Genomic DNA, 20467 nt, shown 5'->3' with positions numbered 1-20467 from the left:
CTGTGCTCTTATTCCATTAGTGGCCCTATGTCTTAGCACTTAATCTCCTATAAGCCATGTAATAAAATAGATGTAGTGCTCCAGGCTAAATTTATCAAGTCAGACTTGGCTGGACTTACTTCTGGCCAGAGGAATGAAATGCCTTGTGATAATAATTCATCCTATAGAGTACAGTATTATGTTATTTGCCTCACAGCTGACTGATTCTAGAGGGCAGGGACTCTAGTTCATTCTCCTCTGTAGCCTCCTTGGTATCTAGCACAGGGCTATTCATCTAGAAGCAGTTGTTGAATTCATTTGAAATCTAAGAAAACTACATATCTGTACTGTGCAACTGAATGAACATACAGAAGATAGGTGAAGGTACTACGATTCATGGAGAGATCAAGACTTCCTTCTAGATAGGAGGTTTCTTATATGAACCACCATGGTACCCACACAGCATGGATGTGGTGGTGGCAGCCATGGCTCAGATGGAGATGGCTGAGGAGGTGCAGAAAGATGAAGCCTGGTCAGAGTAAACATGTGATTGCTAGCTGCTTGCCAGCTGGAGCTTTACCTTCATGATAACTAGGACTTAGGGAAATCCTGAACAGGAATGGTAAGTACTTTTGTCTCAGAGTGTCAATTCTAATCCGTTTATGTTGACTGCCTGGAGCACTGTGTTGAAAAGGATTTGAAAGTAGTCTCTGAGATCAGGAATTGTGTAACAGAACACCACAATTAACCAGCAATGAGGCACTGGTGTATCTGGTAACCCTGTCTTTGATGGTATAGAGTAAACAAAAAAAAACAACAAAGCAGTCAAAATAGGCCTCTGTTCATAAAGGCTTACAATATGATTGCAGAAATAGTGAATTCATAATATAATTTGTTAACAAAATACTAGACTGCTACATTGTAGAACAGAAATGATTTTAAGGTAATATTTAAAACTTTAAAATTTATGGCACAATAATTAAACAGATGCAAGGGGAAAAGTAGATAAATGTGAACTGAAAAGGTCAGAAAAAAAACAAGCATAGGGGGACTTCCCTGGTGGTGCAGTGGTTAATAATCCGTCTGCCAATGCAGGGGACATGGGTTCGATCCCTGGTCCAAGAAGATCTCACATGCCGCAGAGGAACTAAGCCCGTGCGCCACAACTACTGAGCCTGCACTCCAGAGCCTGCAAGCCACAACTACTGAACCTGTGCCACAACTACTGAAGCCTGTGCACCCTAGAGCCAGCACACTGCAACTACTGAGCCCACGAGCCACAACTACTGAAGCCCGCGTGCCTAGAATCCGTGCTCCGCAACAAGAGAAGCCACCGCAATGAGGGGAGCTCATGCACCACAAGGAAGAGTAGCCTCCACTCACCGCAACTAGAGAAAGCCCGCGCGCAGCAACGAAGACCCAACGCAGCCAAAAACACATAAATAAATTAATTAAAGAATAAAAATATGCATAGGAGGAGGGCCTAATCTGAGCCACCTCAGAAAAATGAGATTTACACCGGGATGGGGGAAGGGATAGGAACTGTGCTCTCAAAGGAGTGAGAGTGGCATTTGACAAAAAGAGTAAGAAAAACAGTAATGCCTCAGCTGTGGAATTATGTGTGGGAGCAATAGGGAAGGATGCCATTAGGAAGGGGGTACAATTTGATAAGAGACAGGGTAAGGGGAGTTTGTTTCTTTTAATAATTGGAAATTGATCCTATTGTTCTGGTGCCTCAGCTTTACCCAAGTGGGAGAGAAAGGCAGGAACACAGAGTTCCTTGTCCTTTGTCTTTGCCTGAGGTGATGAGCTGCCTGTAGTGGCTCCATTCATGAAGAACAAGGGCACAAATACTTGGAGAGAATGTGCAGTTGCTCTTATGCATCTCGGTGAGCCCAGGAAGAATGTCTCTCTGGGAGGAGCTTGGGCAGAAAATCTCTATGAGGAGTGAGTAGGAGATGCAGCAAGCAAGAGAATGCTCCTTTTGTAGTCTGGAAGGAGCATGAAGCCACTCAGAGGGCCTTTATCCTAAAAACTCAGAGCTTGTCATTTTCATAGATTGGACACGATGAAGATGCTAATAGGGACACATGATATATGTTTTCATATGGGAACTCTCAGATGGAGAGGATGTAAATGCCCCATGGATTATAGGGGCTTTGGTTTGAACACAATAAAACGTGTACTGCATCTTCTATCTCCACATTTTATCAACAGGCAGGCAGTTTCCTTACGTAGTTAAAAGCATGGACTCTGAAGCCAGAATGCCTGGGTTTGAATCCTGTCTTTACCGCTGTAAGAAACCTACCTAGTGCTCCTGTTCTATCTGTAAAATATAGTACTTACATTACAGGGTTGCTGTAAAGCTTAAAATGGAAAATGCTCAGAATAGAGCTTCACACATAGTAAGCACTAGAGTGTTAGCTATTATTTGTGGTTAGAGAAGGTGAAGGAAGAAAGGAAAAGGCATGATTATATGCTTGCATGTTGCATCTTTGAGACTGACTGTTCTTGTATTGGAAACCATGTCATTAAACATTCTAAAAATATTCTCAAATCTGAAAATTCCTAATTGGACACATTGTGCTTTTTAATTTATTTCCAAAATATGTGAAGAGTTCAGAGATGGAAAAAAGAAAGGTCTTTTAATGTCATTCACTCTTAAAGTCAAAGCTTCATAATGGACAGAAAATAAATAGATGAAATGCTACATGTCTCAAAATCTGGAGACATGGATGTCTGTCCCAATTTTTCACTTTCTAATAAATGCTAATGGCAATAGAACTGCTCTTAGCAAAAACTACAGAGAGGGGCTCTTATTTGAAATCAATGTTAATGACTGATTGTGCTTCAGGAAAGTAGAAACATTATAGTTCATTGCCCAGTTCAATTACCTAATACCAGGTAAGTCCTGCCGGGAAGACAGTCATTTGTCAGTAATAAGGGGTCTTAAAAGTATGTTATGAATGTTATGTTACGAATCTATCAGAAAAAAAGAAGCAATTTCTTTATGCCTTACATGAGAAAAAAATTCTAGCTGGGCAAAATTTCCCTTGCCAAAAACAATTAAAGACAAATTGGAAAGGCTACCATTTAAGGATAAACCATTAAGAGGCTTTCAAGATGCTAAACATATTTTCAAATCGATTCTCTGCCTCCAAACAGGTGGATTTTTTTGTTATGCAATATTTTAATATAATCTTTTAATTACCCTTAGCAGGTGATACTTTAAAATAAAGTTAATTAGTATTTTCTATTCTAGCAATTCAAGCATGTACAACTTGTTTTTGTCAATGTGATTCCCTAGATTTGTTGAGGAGAAATAGGAAAAGGACCCCCAGATAATTTAAGGAGCCAGCTCAAGGCATGATGCCAATTTGCCATTCACACAAAATGGGGTACCTGTGGGTCTTGTGCTTGGCTTGGCTAACTCCAGGACACTGACCAACAGAGCCAGCTGTCTAAACATTTATAACCATCCTCAGGCTTTGACAAGTTTTGACCAGGCTAATGGAATCTTGCTGACACAGCTTGTGTGTCATGTACAATATGTAGGAATCTTGGGCCCCTTCTTCTTTTCTGTAGATACTCTTTCAAAGGTAGCCACAGCCACACAACACAGCTGAGACAGCTAAGAGTCTTGCTTTGTTCCCAGCATTATTTTCTTTTAGTAACGCTCCAGAGTCAGTGCCTAGCTCCTTCAGCAGCTGGGAAGCTGGTTGTGTTTCTTTTGTTTGCTTTTTCTGTTCTTCTGGTCTGGTCCCCATTCTCTACCCTGAACACTTTCTCTGAGGGAATTAAGATTCTTTGGGTTGTTTTTCTTTTTTTTTTTTTTTTTTTGCAAAATTAACCTCTTGGGAGATTCTCTATAATATGCAAAAAAGTACATCGTTCGTTTTGGTTTAATTTTCACCTTTAGAATTTTAAATTGCTGAACTATAAGTCATTTGGGGAGAAATTTAAATAACACTTAAAAAAATATCTTTGGATGTACAAGGTAATTTTTTAAGAAGGCAGAGGGGAGAGAATATCAAGGAACAAGAGGGAATCACAAAGACATTAAAATAAAAGGTCATTAAATATATCACAATTGAACGGCAGCAGCAGTAGCAGGCCTGAGCTCCCAAATGTGCTTTATCTGTGCACCATGGTTCAAATGATGTCATCCAATCACAAAAGCTACATAGACTAAAAACCTCATGTAATCCACTTAACCAATTAGGAAGTATATATTGATATCTTTCCCATGTGCCATTGGGCACTGACACTGCACTATATTTCAGAGACTTTGTAGGACTGTTGACTTTAGATTACCAAGGATCCAAGATAACAAAAAACAAACAAAAAAATCAAACACTGTTACTTTACTGACCAGTTCTGTTTAGTTAGAATGGTCAAATCTGTGCAAATGTGGCTTTAGGCATGTAACATACCTTCCCCGGGTAGAGTCATTATAAGAAAGCTCTCCATGACCCTGCCACAGCTATCCAACTAGGGTTTATGTACAAGGCACGGACAGAGTTTGGCCCTAGAGAGCTTGGTGCACACAGAGTTGTGTGACCCAGAGTTGAGGGTAGACCCTGAGGATGAATATAAGGACTGGCAATCTGAGTCACTGCCAGTGTGGTATATGGGATAATTTGGGCTGCTCTACCAAGGCCAACCTGAGGCAGTGTTCTGGGGAAGTTGCCTGAGGTGGCTGTGTTTATTTTCACAGCCCATCCTTCTTCCATGCTGCCTCCTGTTTCATGGGGCTCTCAGCTTAACCCTGCATGCAATTAGGCTGTGATTAAGGTGTCAATGGATGATGGTTTAGAAAGTCCCAGTACCATTTATTTCATCATATTTCACTTGACAATGGGAAAAATCTTCCCCCTTTTTGTGAGGGAGAAAATAAACAAATCAGCCACCAGAAAAGTCTGTTGTGCACCTGCTAGGTGCCTGGCCTTGTGGGAGACACCTTGGGGGTTACATAGAAGTGCAAGGTATGGCTTTGCCCTCCTGGGACTTCCAACTTAGGTGTGGACAAAAACATGCCAGCAAAACTATAACTCATAGTACAGAGGCACATGAGAAAAATGTAAACTACACTATACAGCCCATAAGTGTGAAAGGGGTGGTGACTAGATGATGGGTTCCCACAGCTGCATTAATGGGATGAGATCAAAATAGGGATCAACTGATTATCATCCCAGTAGAAAAAAAAAAAAAAAAGCAACACCATAATTCAAACAGTATTCTAAGGACAGCAGAGAGAGAATGTAGAAAACTACAGGGAGTGTAATAATTGCCTGTTTTGTCATTATTAAACTTTCAGTAGGATTCTTTTTTCTTTCCTTTTTCTTTTAAAATAGGATTTTTAAAACTGCCTTGACAGACTAAACTTATATGAGCATTTGAACATGGAAGAAAAGAAATAAGAGCCTTTGGGGTTAAAACACCAATATGAAATGTATTAAATAAAGAAGATTCTTTTATGAAAGGCTTCTAAAGTTGTCTTACATTTCTTAAATCAATCTGTAGCACATAATCAGTAAAACCCTATCATTTAAACAGAAAAATCATAACTTAGAAACTCACCCTTGTGCAGCTGTATCCTATTATGGGCTGTAACTTAACACGTGAGTTTCAGAAGTTGTTAAAGTTGAGTTCAGGCTAACAAATCTTAACTGTTAAAAAAAAAGCCGATGGTGAGATGAGACAGCAGACTATGAAGAGGCACCAGATTTGATCACAGGATGGGTGTCACTCATATTTTATTTTGATTTGTTAAATCTTATTTATATATTAAGAAATAAATGTATTAAGACAGATATGGCCATTAAGTGATCAAGAAGCCACTTCTTTTTTTCCATTTTGAAAAATTTTCCTCTGGCACTAAGACTTTCAGTATTTAAACTCTGCCAAATGTATCTTTACTGAAAAAAGGAGAACAATGCTTATGCCACAGATAGCTGAAATGAAATCTGCATTTTTCTTTTAGTATAAATTCAAATAAAAATAGTTGTGTCCTGTAATAGATAAAGTAAAACTAGCTTTTGAGTAGGCTTTTTCAGTAGAATGGACATCCACAGTTTAGATGCTAAAATTATCAGAGTTCAAATTATTGTAATTAAGATGCCATCATTAATCCAAAATGAGCTAGCAAGCAGTGGAGTTTTTTGTTTTTTGGGTTTTTTTATAACAATACTTCACTTTAAAAAATAAATTTATTGATTTATTTTTGGCTGCGTTGGGTCTTTCATTGCTGCACACGGGCTTTCTCTAGTTGCGGAGAGCGGGGGCTACTCTTCCTTGTGGTGCGTGGGCTTCATCATTGCTGTGGCTTCTCTTGTTGTGGAGCACGGACTCTAGGCGTGCGGGCTTCAGTAGTTGTGGCACATGGGCTCAGTAGTTGTGGCACATGGGCTTAGTTGCTCCGTGGCATGTGGGATCTTCCCGGACCAGGGATCGAATCCATGTCCCCACCATTGGCAGGTGGATTCTTAATCACTGCGCCATCAGGGAAGTCCCTGTTTTTTGTTTTTTAACCATGCTCTTTCCAGCACACTTTCTGTGGTGGAATGCAATGCAATACGTGTAGGAATTTTATTGCACAAGTGCCTTCATCCCTCACATCCTACTCCATTCCTTTACGTGAAATGCAAAAACCATAAATGTATCATCAAATTTATAGATTTTAGATAACTACTCTAAAAAGCATGGGATGGGGAAAATACTTGACTCCTGAGAATTTTTCCTCTCTTGCATTCCATACAGCCAGATTCATGATTACTGAGATGTTTTTAATAGCTCTATAGTATGGTCCAATTTTTCCAAAGGGTAAAAATGTACTTTTTGAAGTATTCACCTAACTGGTATAAATACAACCTTTCATGCAGAAAATGTCTCCTCAAATGGGAGAGTTAATGCACTTCAAATATGTGAGAAATTTTTCTTCTAATTGTGCAATGTTTAGTTAAATGTTCCACCGTATTTTTTCATTATAAAATTTTGGGAAACAGTGAAATCTAACACTTCACTTTATAAATCAGTGCTAGAAACCAACATGTTCTCATGGCTTTAATGACAGCTAAGATAGTTTTTAACTATCTGAAAAGTTTGCCTTGATTTTGGCCTTTACTTAGTGAAAGTGGTTTCTCCCTATAGGCATGTATTGCATCTTGCCTGAATGGGCAAAAGGATTCTTGCTGTGAAAAATCTGCAATTCTCTCCAGCTTAGTATCAGGAAGTATACTTGTAGCAGATGTCAATATAATCTTTTCCCCAATACAACATGAGGCCATACACTTCCAGAACTAATCTACGATCACTGCTAACTCTAATGGACCCCTGTTGCTTACACTTGAGCGTGACTCCACCTGTCTTCTCAGCCTTGTCTCCACCTCCCCTGATGCATTGTTCCTGTATTGCCTGATCTGCCTTTGGACAAACTGTTCTCTCTCCTCAAAAATGCCCTTCCCTTATTACTCTCCTGTTACACTCCTGTTCAGATATGCCTATTTAATGAGCTCTCTCCATACACCCAGAAGAGTCCATTTCAGTTCCACCTCTGTTTTCCTAACAGATACTGCCATGACAGCACAAATGACATGGTAATGTAACACCTCTGAGAGGCAATGTCTTGCAGTGGCTAAAGGTGAGAGGTTGGAAGATAGAATTTGAATCCTGGCTCTGTCATTTTATTAGGTGTGGCCTTGGGCAAGTCACCTTAACCTCCACAAGCCTCAGTTCTCTCACCTATAAATCAATAGTACCTATGTTATTGGCTTGCTGTGAAGAGTAAACCTTCTTAGCATAGTGCCTTAATCACATGATGAGGACTGACATCTTAGCATTACTATTAATGCATGAAGAAGGATCCGAAGATGGCAGATAAGCATATTATGCTCTTGTAATTTGAAGGGTTAACGCTCAGAGTAGGATCTGAAAGTGCAGACATCTTGAAATCATGGGGCGGTGATTTCCTTTGGGAAAGCATGTGAGAAATTGTTAAACAGGGGCAAACAGATAGTAAGCTCACACACAAACTCTCAAAAGAGCTGACAAGGGCTGCTTTCAGGATAGCTCATCTTTGATTGTGACACATGACACATGAAAAGAAACTGGATGTTGCACAAAGCCAAGAATGAAGGGCAACATGGATATATGCCTTAATTTCTCCACAAAGAGATTCTGTCTGGTGGTAGAGACTCCCAGAGATACCTGTTACAAAATGGAGACATTTAGGTAGTGAAGAACAGTCCAGTGTCAGCTTAGATGAGCAAATTACAAACTGAGAGCCCACCTCATTTAAAATTTCTTTCCGTTATTTTTCATTTGAAACGCAAAATAGAGAAAAAGGGAAAAAATGTCATGAAATTTATTTCCTTTCAGGAAAGAAAATAAAAAGCAAATTACAACTTTTGCCAGATGAACACCTGTCTAAAACAAATGAGAGGTTTAATACATTACAAAATGCCACTTGGAGGGCCTCCTTGGCTGAGAAAAACATTCATATTTTATTTCCTTAAATGAATGTAACTATCCCCATGTGCATCGGTCTCAGACCAGAAAACTCTCTGGGTACTTTTCCTGACCAACTTGAAGAGAAAATTCAATTTACTATTGCTTGTTTTTAAACAAATCAAAAGCCAAGGGAGGGCAACAAATTAATCAAATGATCGTTTACATTCCTTGTATTATATGTTTCTGAAGAATAAAGAGAAAAAAACTGCCTTTGCATCATTGAAGAGAAATTTAGAAAAACACTTTTAGAATGTTATTATTATTTTTTTATGCTCCTTTGTTCAACTGTGCACGGTTTTAAGCATTGTTGAATTGGCTTTTCATCTTGTAGGAAAGCAAGGTAGCAATTTTTCTTAAGGAATTGGCAGTGATGTGTTCAAGTGCTTAGCTCTTTCCTTCTGGCAAAAAGAGACGGGCCTGGGGTGGGGGAAAAGGAGCCAAGAGTGACTAGGAGGAGGGGAGGCTGCTTAGAACCTGCTATTCAAGGTTGATAGCAGCTTTTTACAGGCTGTGTAAAGCAGGATTGTGGTGGCAGCAACTTATGGGTGTGCCAAAGAAAATGAGTCCATGTGCTAAACCCTGGCACATGCATGGTACGTTGCTGAGGCAGGGCATAGGCCCTAGGCAGACTTGTGATGTCTGCCCCAGAAAGTAAGTGAAACTGTTCCCATTTATTCCATGAGGATGGTGAGTGGTTGGATGTTTGGATATCATAAAAACCCCTGGCACAGAAATCTGCCATTTTGGCTTACTTTCATTTAGTCATTTTTCAGATTAGAAACACCTGAAGGGAGAGGCTCAGAAGTTAAAATTCACACCTATTAAGCCATGCAAGCAGTTGCAGAGTGGCAGCCCATTCTAGGGTAAGCAGGCAATGCTATCTGATGAAATTTAAGTTCTATGTTAAGGAATGAAGTATATAAAACAGGACACTTTTTTGCTTTTCCATATAAAAGAGTTCCCACAAAGGCCTGGATGATGGAACCTAACGTATGTTTTATTTTAATCCTTTTCTGTTTTATTCTCTCTGGTAAACTAAACAATTGCTGGGATTTATTTCAGCTCAAAAAGTGGGCCATATAATTTCAGATTAAATTTCTTAAATTCACAATGAACTCAGTGAAAAATTTCACCTCTATTTCCTTTTACTGTTTCTACTATCCAAACCCTCACCGCATGATCCCTGGTCCTCTACAGTTCATCCAAAGTCTTAGGCAGGTCAAGATCCTTTTTACCCTTCACTAGTGAATGCAGTGCTATTGTAGGAGAGAGGCATTCTTTCCTCCCCTTTTCACTTAAAAAAACATGCCAAACCTGAATAGACTCCAGGCTAGTCTGGGGGAGGGAGTGATTTTTATTAGTTCTAACATAGCTATTGACACATGCTTGAAGACAATATTTAAAAGAAAGCAAGAAACTAAGAAAGCAAGAGAAAGAGTAAGAGGAGTAAGAAAGCAAAATAAAGAAAGGAAGAGAAAAAAGGAAGAAAGAAAAAAGAAAGAAAGAGCAGGCTTTCACTTTATGCCTTAGTGGGCAAATGGGTTACAATTTAATTTCTAAGAAGAACATTTTATAGAATAAAATTGCCTAACATTTCTTTCTCTTCATCACACATATGAGAAATATAAAATAAAAGGACATCTGGAAACGAACATTATTCAGCAATCAGAAAGCAAAAATACAAACCATTGATGTTTTGATGGAGACAAACATACGAGATTCACAAAGAAGAAAGCTGTAACTTATTGAAGTAAAAAAAAAAAATTCCATATGCATTTTACCTTTTGGGTAGTTCCATAGCAAAGTTCTGTTTCAGAAGCCCTTTGTAATATGAAACCCACTGTAGATAAGATACAAGGTGAAGATAGTCTGTTTTGCAGCAGCAGGAAATCAAATTGGTTCCAGAAACAAAGTTACATGATAAATGGTCTAATAGTATTGCTAGAATTGGAAATCTTGATTGAATTATTTTTCATAACCATTAAAAAAAGATTTTGAAATAACTTTGCCATAGCTGTTTAGATTTTTTTGGGGGGGAGGGGGAGAGCATTGTTGCAGAATTGGGAAGACATCTCATTTTACTGGCCTTTTAAACTAAAGTGTTATAATTTGTTATCAAAATTTAAGAGCTCAGTGGTGATTTATTAATTTTTTGCAACAAAAAATTTCAAACACAATACTTTTTAAACATAACTCATATATGGTATGGAGGATTAAACAGGTTAAAAAAGAGATATACTTTATTATCATTTTCAAGTTATTTTTAGTTTTAATCCTAGTACCAATCAGTCTTATTTATTTAAAAATCATCTGGAAAAGTTCATTAAGTCTTAGTCGAATCTTAGATTTTAAGACAGACTTCTAAACGGTTAACAAGATGTATCACTGACAAAATATCCCAGCGACTGATACCCGTAGGTGAAATGAAATTATTCTGTCTGAAGTCAGAAACAAGTTAAATACCACTTAGACCACAGCACACGACTACAGAGATTTAGGAGAAAACATACTTAAATAGGATGTGACTAGACATTTAGGACTATTTTCTAAAAAAGTCAAAAAACGTTTTTCCCTTCAGTACTTACAGTCTTTGAAGACTAGAGCCGGGTCTCTGTGAGGCAAGACTTGGGCAATGATGTGTCTCAAGGATTCCAAGGTTCTGTCCATCTTGGGTCTGCCTGTGCGAGCCTGCTGCACAGTGTCCTCATGCCTGAATTCTTGCAGTCCTGGTCTGAATTTGTGCAGCTCATTGATGCACAGGATTACCAAAGAATCTCTTTTAACATCTGCCAATCAGACATTTCCCAGAATCTAAAGACCCCTCAGGGGGCCCTCCTCCCAGGCTCACTTATCTTTGTTGTATGCTGAGCTAATTAGCTCAAAAGGCTGGCTGACAGGCGGGTTCCCATTGCTTCCTTCTGTTAAACACACCCACCTACAGGCTAGCTGGGGAAGCTCACTAATCATGGGAACAGCTTTCCTCTCCAACCAGATTTTGCCTGAATGGTGTGCAGCTTTCGGACTTCCATATTTCTTTTGGTCACTCATCTTCTAATGTGCTGACTTCAGGTATATAGAAGCAAGAAGGTTATTTCTCAAGAAAGTTTCCTTAGTAGCAAAGGAGTTTCCAGCTCAGGACTTCCATCTCAGAATCAGTATAATCTAAATTCTTCTCGGTAAAGAAGTGCTGTAAAGATTGTGGATGTAGCCAGGCACCAGATCATGTATTGTATCTGAATCCAGGAACATCTCTTTGGGAGCCAAGTGTTTAATTTTTTCACCCACCCAAATTATAGTCACTTTTGATGGGCAGTGGCAAATAAAATCTCATAGTCTGTGTTTTGACTTGCTTGGGAACATTTGTTTCCTTCTTTATCCTTCGAGGCAAATCGTTCCCAAGATTGACTTTAATGAGTTCTGATATCATTCACTTCCTTTCATTTCCTTTCAGGATAACTTTTTATATTAAAAATTTCAGGAGAAGTAAAAATATATTTTTCAAAGAATATAGGTGGTTATGAAAATATCTGAAGAAAACAAAGCTGCTTTTTCTACCGATGTCCTACACCACTCACAACAATGTTAAATAGTCCTCCCACAGGAGACATGTCATAGAATTCTACTGCAGTAATAAGGATTTAAACCAGATATAAAAGAACTGATTTTAGTGGCTGTAACCTATGTTAGTTGTTGATGGCTTGTTGAGGACTTCCTCACTTTTATTTAAAATATTTTTCCAGGGTAGGCACAGGAGATCGCTTTCCAATGTTCTTTCTAATACTCAGATTCCATAATTATGTTGTACTATATGATTAACTGAAACCGGTTCTTTAAAGACTATATAAAATGTTTTCCATGTGATCAGCTTCTTTGGCTAGTTGGTAGAAGCGGTGGGCTTAATTAATAAAAGGAAACAGAAGGAATGAGGCTGTAATAGTAACTCCTATTATAATGACCATCACCTAGTAAAATGCCCACAGAGAGTATGCATATGTCGCACACAACAGACATATAGGGTTGCCCCAGAATGCAAAGATATTATAAAAAAAGAAATTGAAAGAAGTCACACTTCTTTCATAGGGTCCTGAAGTGTACTTTACATGGGCTGTAACAAATAGGAAATCATCAATGTCCTTGCCATCCAGTTCATAATTTAAAGGAGAAAATAGATGGTTTGTAGACAAAAAATTATTATATATTGATTAGATATGAAGCATAAATGAATGCAAATATTTTCAGTGTGATACTGAGATAGAAACCAAGATATTTTAGGTTCCCATTAGAGGAACAGAAAAAATAATATGGACTTCTCAGGGGAGTGAGACTAATAATATAAAAGTAGAAAAATTAGAAATAATTCTGGGATTTCAATCAATAATGGACTTTTTATGGGCTTAAATTTAATTCCAGTAGTACATAAAGTATTTTGGTTGTGTAGTGTGGTGGAAGGAACACTGAATTTGGGATTAGTAAGATCTAGGACTTGATTTTAGTCATCTGCATAACTTTGAAGAAGTCACTTATCTTCTCTGGACTCAGAGTCCTCATCTAGAAAATTAGGGGTTTGAGCCAGATGCTCTCTTTCAGATCAAACATCTATGATACTATGGGTATATTACAAATGAACACAAATATTACCATACATTTTCTAGCCTTCTGGAAAGTCATATATTTATTTCCTAAAAGCTAGACTGTCTTCAAACAAATCACTGCTATTCTCATAGTCAACTTCATACCCATTCATCAATAGTAAGGGACACATATTCATATTCATAGAGTGAATTAAAAGGTACTCACCGGGCTTCCCTGGTGGCGCAGTGGTTGAGAGTCCGCCTGCCGATGCAGGGGACACGGGTTCGTGCCCCGGTCCGGGAAGATCCCACATGCCGCGGAGCGGCTGGGCCCGTGAGCCATGGCTGCTGAGCCTGCGCGTTCAGAGCCTGTGCTCCACAACGGGAGAGGCCACAACAGTGAGAGGCCTGCGTGCCGCAAAAAAAAAAAAAAAAGGTACTCACCACTAAAGCTAACTAAAACGAAGGGTAAACATTTATTAATAAAACTTATCTTCAACCTCTGTAAGATTGTTTTTAAAGGCAAACTGTGAACATCTGCTTAGAGAACCCCAAAACAGCTTTGCAAAGATAATTTCATAAAGATAACATGATCTTTATTGGGTTATATTTTAAGAAATAATAATAAAAAAAGAATTCTAGAAAGGTGGATATACAACATTCCAATTGGATAGTGTATTTTCTTCTTTCTCATTAGGCCCAGTTCCTCAGCAGATGTTTTCCGAAGCCTTTGCATATTCATTTCTTCCTTGTCTGCCCTTAAAGACTTCTTACCTTAAAGTGCTATTGTGAGACTATCTAGAAAAACAACTCAGTGGTTTCTCACCATTCTCTCTGATATAGAAAACACCTGATGAAGATGGAAGCGCCTGAGAAACCCCTGTGCAGTGTGCTTGTTTTAGTACATATTCTACAGTTCACACATTAGATTTCACTGTCAACTGCAACCATCTCTAGTCATATGGCAAAAGCAAAATCAAAGTATTGAAACAGGGTAGATGACTACAGTGAAAACCAAAACGATATTTTTAGAAATCCTGTTAAGGGTACCACTCAGAAATATGAGAAATGGAATCGAACTGACATATTCAGTGTTCAAAATTGATCACCCAATGGTAAAAGTGGAAGGCTGAGTGCAACAACACACACAAAGCTCCCAGAGAGTACCGATAATAATACAGATGAGTAATATTCTTGTTAATTAGTTCATTACAGGTAAAAACTGATAAGGAGGCAGGGGCCACCAACTGAAATAACATCCAGAATGTTAGAAAACAGAATGCAGCGAAGAATTAGTACCTCCACTATCCTCCTTGCTGTGTGACTTCATACAATGCTTGGCCCTGGAGGAGGAATCTGGGGTAGGTGAAATAGGAGAGTTGGCCTGTTGATAAGGCTACAGTGACCTTGAGAGTACAGGTCCTGAAAGATTTTAGCACAAGGTATGCAAACTCCAAAGAGTAGGCTTAAGTAACTGAGTCTGAGCTTATTTAGAACTATTCAAAACAGAAACAATGGGGAGCAATTGACAGCAGCTCCTTCCAAATTCCAGTGGAGATGGGTGGGGGAACTGGTAGGTCCTAAATACCAGATTGGCCGGAAGAGGGTCAGAGCCCTGTGCAATGTTGCTGGGGGCTTGGGGGAGGGGGAAGAAGGGCAAAGCTAGGAAGAAACTGACTTTGCAGGGGTAATGACTAATGACTGTTCAGTGTCAGCTTTGTTTAGCCTCAACTAGGAAGAGGCCAGTAGGAGGAATGAAAGGCTGGTTAGCATCAACTTTGTTTACTCTCAACTGGGAAGGAACAAGTAAAAGGAATGAAATGGCTTCTCAGTGTTAATTTGTTTACTCTCAACTGGGAAGAGACCAATGAAATGTTTGAATCAAGGAGGGTATTAATGAGAGGGTCAGTTGGAAAGGCAACTTCAAATTATCAGACAAAAGTTTAAAAACACAGGCAACGTAAAAGAACTTTATCTCAGATATTCGTTCATTGATATTTCGCTAAATTCAGGAAATCAATATTAAGTACTAATCTGCTGAACTACATGAATAATTAGAAAATTGATAAATCTCCCATCTACAGATTAAAGGAATGTACATTCTCTAATTTTTATAGAAAATTACGAAAAACGCTTTCCTGAAATAATTTCCCTCCCCACCAGATAAAAACACTAGTGAACTGCCCTTTGTCTTTGCCAGGGCAGTCAGAGAACCAAAAAGCACAATGAAAGTAAACCCTTCATTTATCTGCACCTTCTGTTTCATATAATTTGGGGATCCTGAATGAGCCCACATCATCTTGATTGTTTTGTGTAACCAATTACCCAGTCCAATCTTGGTATTTTGTCTCCAAAGAGAAGTAAAATTGATTCTTCAAGACATACTTTAGAGGCCAAAGATATCATTGGAGAAGGCTTTGCTAGTTCACGGGTCAACACGTCCAAGATAAACAGAGGTATTTAAAGGTGCAGGAATTTGGATGTTCAAATTTACGGGATTGGAGATAGTGATTCCAAGCCCTTGGGTCATGAGATATGTGTTCTATGAAAACTGAATTGATTACTTAACTGTGGCTGGCTGACTTCCAGCATAATAATGTATTTTGAAAAGAAGAGTTAAAAAAATTTTTTAGCTTGCTTTTAGAGTGGACTATGCCAGTGGCCTTTACAACAATGTTTTATCTTTAATTAATGTTTATCTGATTATTGGTCCCTCTCCCTCTCCTTGCATTTTCTCACAGGACCAGCACCCCTACTCCCCCTGCTTCCCGCTTTCCAGGATAGGAATTTACTGGTTGTTGGGGAAAAAACATATAAGCTGTGGCTATAAAATGATCAGATTCATCTTAAAAGAGTTATCTGAACTCCAGTTAAACAAAGGTCAAAACCACCCGAGTACACTGGTTTTCCTATCATTCGCCTTGCCGGTAGCATGAATTCCATCTTTTCTCTCACTCCCAACCTTATTCAGTCTATGTGACTTTGGAAAAGTAATTTTACGTCTAAAGATGTTTTCCCATCCCTAAAATAAGAACTCCAGTTTTATGTTTTTATCTAAAAATAAAAATAAAGATGTGGTCTTCTATAAGGGGCATGCTGGGGGGGTGGTGAGACACACACCCAGTTTACATGGACTAACTAGAGCTACCCTCTTCCTTCTTTAGATGAAGTCATGTTTCTGGGGTATGAGTTGTATGAAATGTTTAAATCTTTGCAACAGCGAGCAAGTTAAAATGAAAATCTAGACTATGAAAAAAATTATATTTGATTAAAACAAACCTAGGGAAAACGTTTTTGGCTATAAACAAATGACAAAACTGAGATTAGTTGATGGCAATGTTAGGTTCAAGCAAGCCAGTAACTTCACTGCTCTATATATTTTAGATGAAGCTTCCTGTAAAGACTGCATCATTAGTATACTCTTAATTCAATTCAGGCCACACTTATGGATATGCTTACATTAAGATAAAAGCCTTGTGCCCATCCATTTCACACTATAAACTATAATTTCCATTTCACTTCCTATGCAGTCACCACCAGAGCAATGCACTTAGCATGCATCCTGCTGACACAGAAGAAACATTATTTCTTTTCAAATTTGTTTAAAGAAGGAGGGATAGGAAACTGTATAGAAAGGGGGCTTATTTTTCCACAAATTGAAAACTGGAGAAAGACCAAGTGAGACAAAAATATATTCTTATGATCCTCTCAAGGTACCTCATTAGCCTTGAGCTCAAGGAAAAAGAACTACTCCCCCAGCACCACCCTGCTTCCTAGGGAAAACGTTTTTGGCTATAAACGTTTTTCCACCTCCTCTAAACCAGAAATATTCCACTCAGGGCTTCAGTCTACTGAGATGGGTTTCTTGGGCCCGTGAGAAGATGAAAAGGCCTGTTATGGAAAAACAAGTGAAAAAACCCACCCACTTTCTAAAAATGGAGGAACTTTGTGAAAGATAGGACTCAAAGCCTGGACCTGGTTGTGAGGACTTTTTCTCGTATCTCCACGGCACTAGGAAGACAAGTCACAGTCTGTGGATCTTAGTGACTTGTAGAATTTAGACCCCAGAGCCGGAAACAAAGGTCTAAACCACTCGAATACAGTGGTTTTCCTACCATTCACCTTGCCGGTAGCATGAATTCCATCTTTTCTCTCACTCCCAACCTTATTCTGTCGATGTGACTTTGGAAAAGTAATTTTACATCTAAAGACGTTTTCCCATCTCTAAAATAAGAACAAGGCAATAAAGACTATAACTCTAGTATGATAGGATTCTATTCCAGGTTGTCTTAATTGGAATACTTAGGCTGACAAGACAACATGATAACACTTTAGATTCTAGTTTTCCTCCAATTCATTGTCTAACATTGACAAAGTTCCCTTAGTTCTACTCCCTCCTCCCTTTAAAATCAAATAATTGCACTGCTTAAAATCTACAATCACTCTTTTTCCTAATATATCAAGTTAAACTTAAAATTTTTCATATATAGGATGGATAAACAATGGTCCTACTGTATAGCACTGGGTACTATATTCAATATCCTGTGATAAATAAGAATGGAGAAGAATATGAAAAAAATATATAACTGAGTCACTTTGCTGTACAGCAGAAATTAACACAACACTGTAAATCAACTATACTTCAATATTTTTTCAAAGTCATCTTTAATTTGGACCTTTGCCACACAACACTTTCCCCCATGTACAGTATAGTAAGCATATTACATTGATTTCTGACTTGTGAATTTTCTGCATGATTTCCTCTTAGCAAGCTCTTTCAGTCTACCTATTCAACCAAATCCCTCCCCCTTGCCCAAAACAACTCACCAAAGCACTCTGGCCTTTCACTTATCTACTATCCTTGGAATTTCCTCAGCACTACATCAGTGGTATCAGGCTCTTTAGTATAGTCTTTGTATTGTCATGTAACTGTTGTGTGTTTGTTCCAGTCTCTCCAAAAGACCTTCAGTCAACAAAAATTTAAAAACCTGTGTACTCCTTCCCCAGATACCACTTTACACAACACCAAACCACTTGGAAAACTGATGTGGACATGTTTCTTGGTTCCTAATGCAGGCCAAACCTCTTCTACCAACAGCAGAGTTATAGTAAGCAGGGTTTTTTTTGATTCATTTATTTCAAGTGGTTATTTTTTTTCTAAACGGAAGGAAGCACATAATACTGTGACAAATGTCCTAAATAACACATCTATGAGCATGCTCCTATTTATGGGATTAAACCTACAATAATTTGATTCTAAATGTTACATAAAGTTAATTTTAATGTCATCATTATTTATAATACTAAGGTAAAAGAAAAACCTAAGACCTTTAAAATATATCAACATTAGTCTTTTTGAGTGTTGTGGGCTTTGGAGTTATTCCCACACTCCCAGTTATTATGCAACTGTGCATCTCATGATTATTCTGAACTTTACCTCATCCCCAGCCATTACAGTTGCAGAGTACTTCATAAAGCACATCAAGGGCAAACTAAGATATGGCCTGATGCTCTCTAGGAAGTTGTTCTGAGGAAGGATGAAGAACAATGAAGATGGTGAGCCTTGGCCTACCCAGAGCACTGAATGTGACACGAAACAAACCTACACCTCAGGGAAGTGCTCTGAACTCAACCCCCTATCCTGTGGAAATGGCTGATAAAACTATGAGGCAGCTGGTTTACCTAAGTTTTTTAATTAGGCAACTATGTGTTTTGTCAGAAAATTTACAGTGCACTTAACTAAAAGAAGGATTATCTTGAACTGCACTAACCTTCCAGTTAGTACCCTTTAAAGATCTTTATGATTCTGGAGAAAGCTCAGAAGCCATCTGTACACCAAAGAACAGACTGATGGTTACCAACACTGCAAACTTGGCACTAATACAAACTGCATACCTTGCAGGAAAAGCTTATTTCAAGGGAACACCAAGTAGACAATGGAAAGCTGCAAGCAAAGTATCTGTACGTCTTGATAAAATCATAGTTGAAATACCTTGAAAAATGGAAAGATTCCTCTGGAATCTCCCTTTTGGTAACCTTAAGTCATTTGAACCATACACTAAACCAGTCAGCCCTCTGTATCCTTAGATTCAGAACCCGCTGAGATGGAGGACCCACTGTCTGCGCTTTTATTTAAGGGACTTGAGCATGAGATGATTTTGATACCCACAGGTGGTCCTGGAACCAATCCCCAGGGGATACTGAGGGACCAGCATCAAGCACTGTGCTAAGCTCCTTCCTGTAAGGTGTTATTTCATTTACTCTTCAGAACAACCTCGAGACAGGGACCATTAAATGTCTTCATTTACAAATCAAAAAAGCGAGGTTACAGAGGCTACAGAAGGTACCTGGGAAGTGGTAAAACCAGGATTTAAATTTGAAACTCCCAGATTCAACAAGTGTTTTGCGTCATAATACAGTTTTACTATATTAGTAGTAGACTTAAAAATTTTTCTTATTGTTCACTATGGATGTTTTAAAATGTGAGGGTTAAATCTTGTCTGATTAAGGCAAAGCCTCTAATTTCTACATGATGGCTACTCAAAAACATCTTTTAAAAATCATTGTGATTGGACCCAGAATAATTTGTTTAGGTTTGTACATTTGACTAATTTGTTCTGTAACTCACAGGAAATCTTAGGCTATTAAGGGTAAGCACTGTTTATTTGCCTTCTAAGTTCCTCAAATAGTAGTTAAGCTTTTTATGTAATAGGTACCCAAAAGGTGGACTGAGTCAACTGAATAAAGCTGAGTAGGGTGAAGTCATATAGTTTCCCAAATTGGTTTTGAAACTTTTAATATAAGAAAATGTATTCCAAAATAAATATTCTGTGGTTCTATTATGCTGTCTTCAACATTATGTTATCAAAATGCTTTAAAGTAGATAGATTATAAAAAATGAATAGGGCTTCCCTGGTGGCACAGTGGTTGAGAGTCCACCTGCCAATGCAGGGGACACAGGTTCATGTCCTGGTCCAGGAGGATCCCACATTCCGCGGAGCGGCTGGGCCCGTGAGCCATGGCCGCTGAGCCTGTGCTCCGCAACAGGAGAGGCCACAACAGTGAGAGGCCCACGTACAGCAGAAAAAAAAAAAAAAAAAAAAAAAAGAATACCTGAATTTAAAGATATACCTAAAATTCAAAGCTATGTAAATACTTTCAAAATTAGTATAATTTTCAAGGGAATTAGATGTGATATTTTCTTGCATCTGTATTATTAGTGATTTTATTAGATAGGTCTTGTGAAGGAACAGTAGAATTAATTTTGCAAAGGTTAAAGGGAATCTGCTGTCTTTGTCAATCTTGGAAAAGAATCTGCTGTTGTATCTCCTGGCCAATGCTAACTACAGATTCAAGTAATTCAAAGACATCCTGGCTGGTGACTGTGGGGTGACACTGCCATCTAGTGG

The 20467-nt window shown here is 38.4% G+C and overlaps 1 protein-coding gene across 4 annotated transcripts in view; it reads right to left on the bottom strand.

The window, feature by feature from the left end:
* The window catches only part of LIX1 (limb and CNS expressed 1), a 49993-nt gene extending 36714 nt beyond the window's left edge, over positions 1-13279 (bottom strand). The window contains exons 1-3 of one of the 4 annotated variants that reach the window (XM_027100551.1): positions 11073-13279; positions 10269-10327; positions 5560-5648 (exon numbers count right to left, since the gene is read on the bottom strand). Coding sequence is in view for 1 of the 4 variants with exons in the window: in XM_027100550.1 (XP_026956351.1) it covers positions 11073-11154 (82 nt within the window). In the remaining 3 variants the exon portion in view is untranslated. Of the gene's footprint in view, positions 1-5559; positions 6183-10268; positions 10328-11072 lie in introns of those variants that run through there. The other 3 variants (XM_027100553.1, XM_027100550.1, XM_027100552.1) reach the window with 3 other exon arrangements.
* Between the last annotated feature and the right edge of the window lie 7188 nt (positions 13280-20467).

Source organism: Aethalodelphis obliquidens, unplaced genomic scaffold, assembly GCF_003676395.1.
Source record: "Aethalodelphis obliquidens isolate GAN/ISIS:26980383/991018 unplaced genomic scaffold, ASM367639v1 scaffold4, whole genome shotgun sequence".
Classification (NCBI taxonomy): domain Eukaryota; kingdom Metazoa; phylum Chordata; class Mammalia; order Artiodactyla; family Delphinidae; genus Aethalodelphis; species Aethalodelphis obliquidens.
Note: the sequence above shows the minus strand (reverse complement) of the source record. Positions and strands in the feature narration are given on the sequence as shown.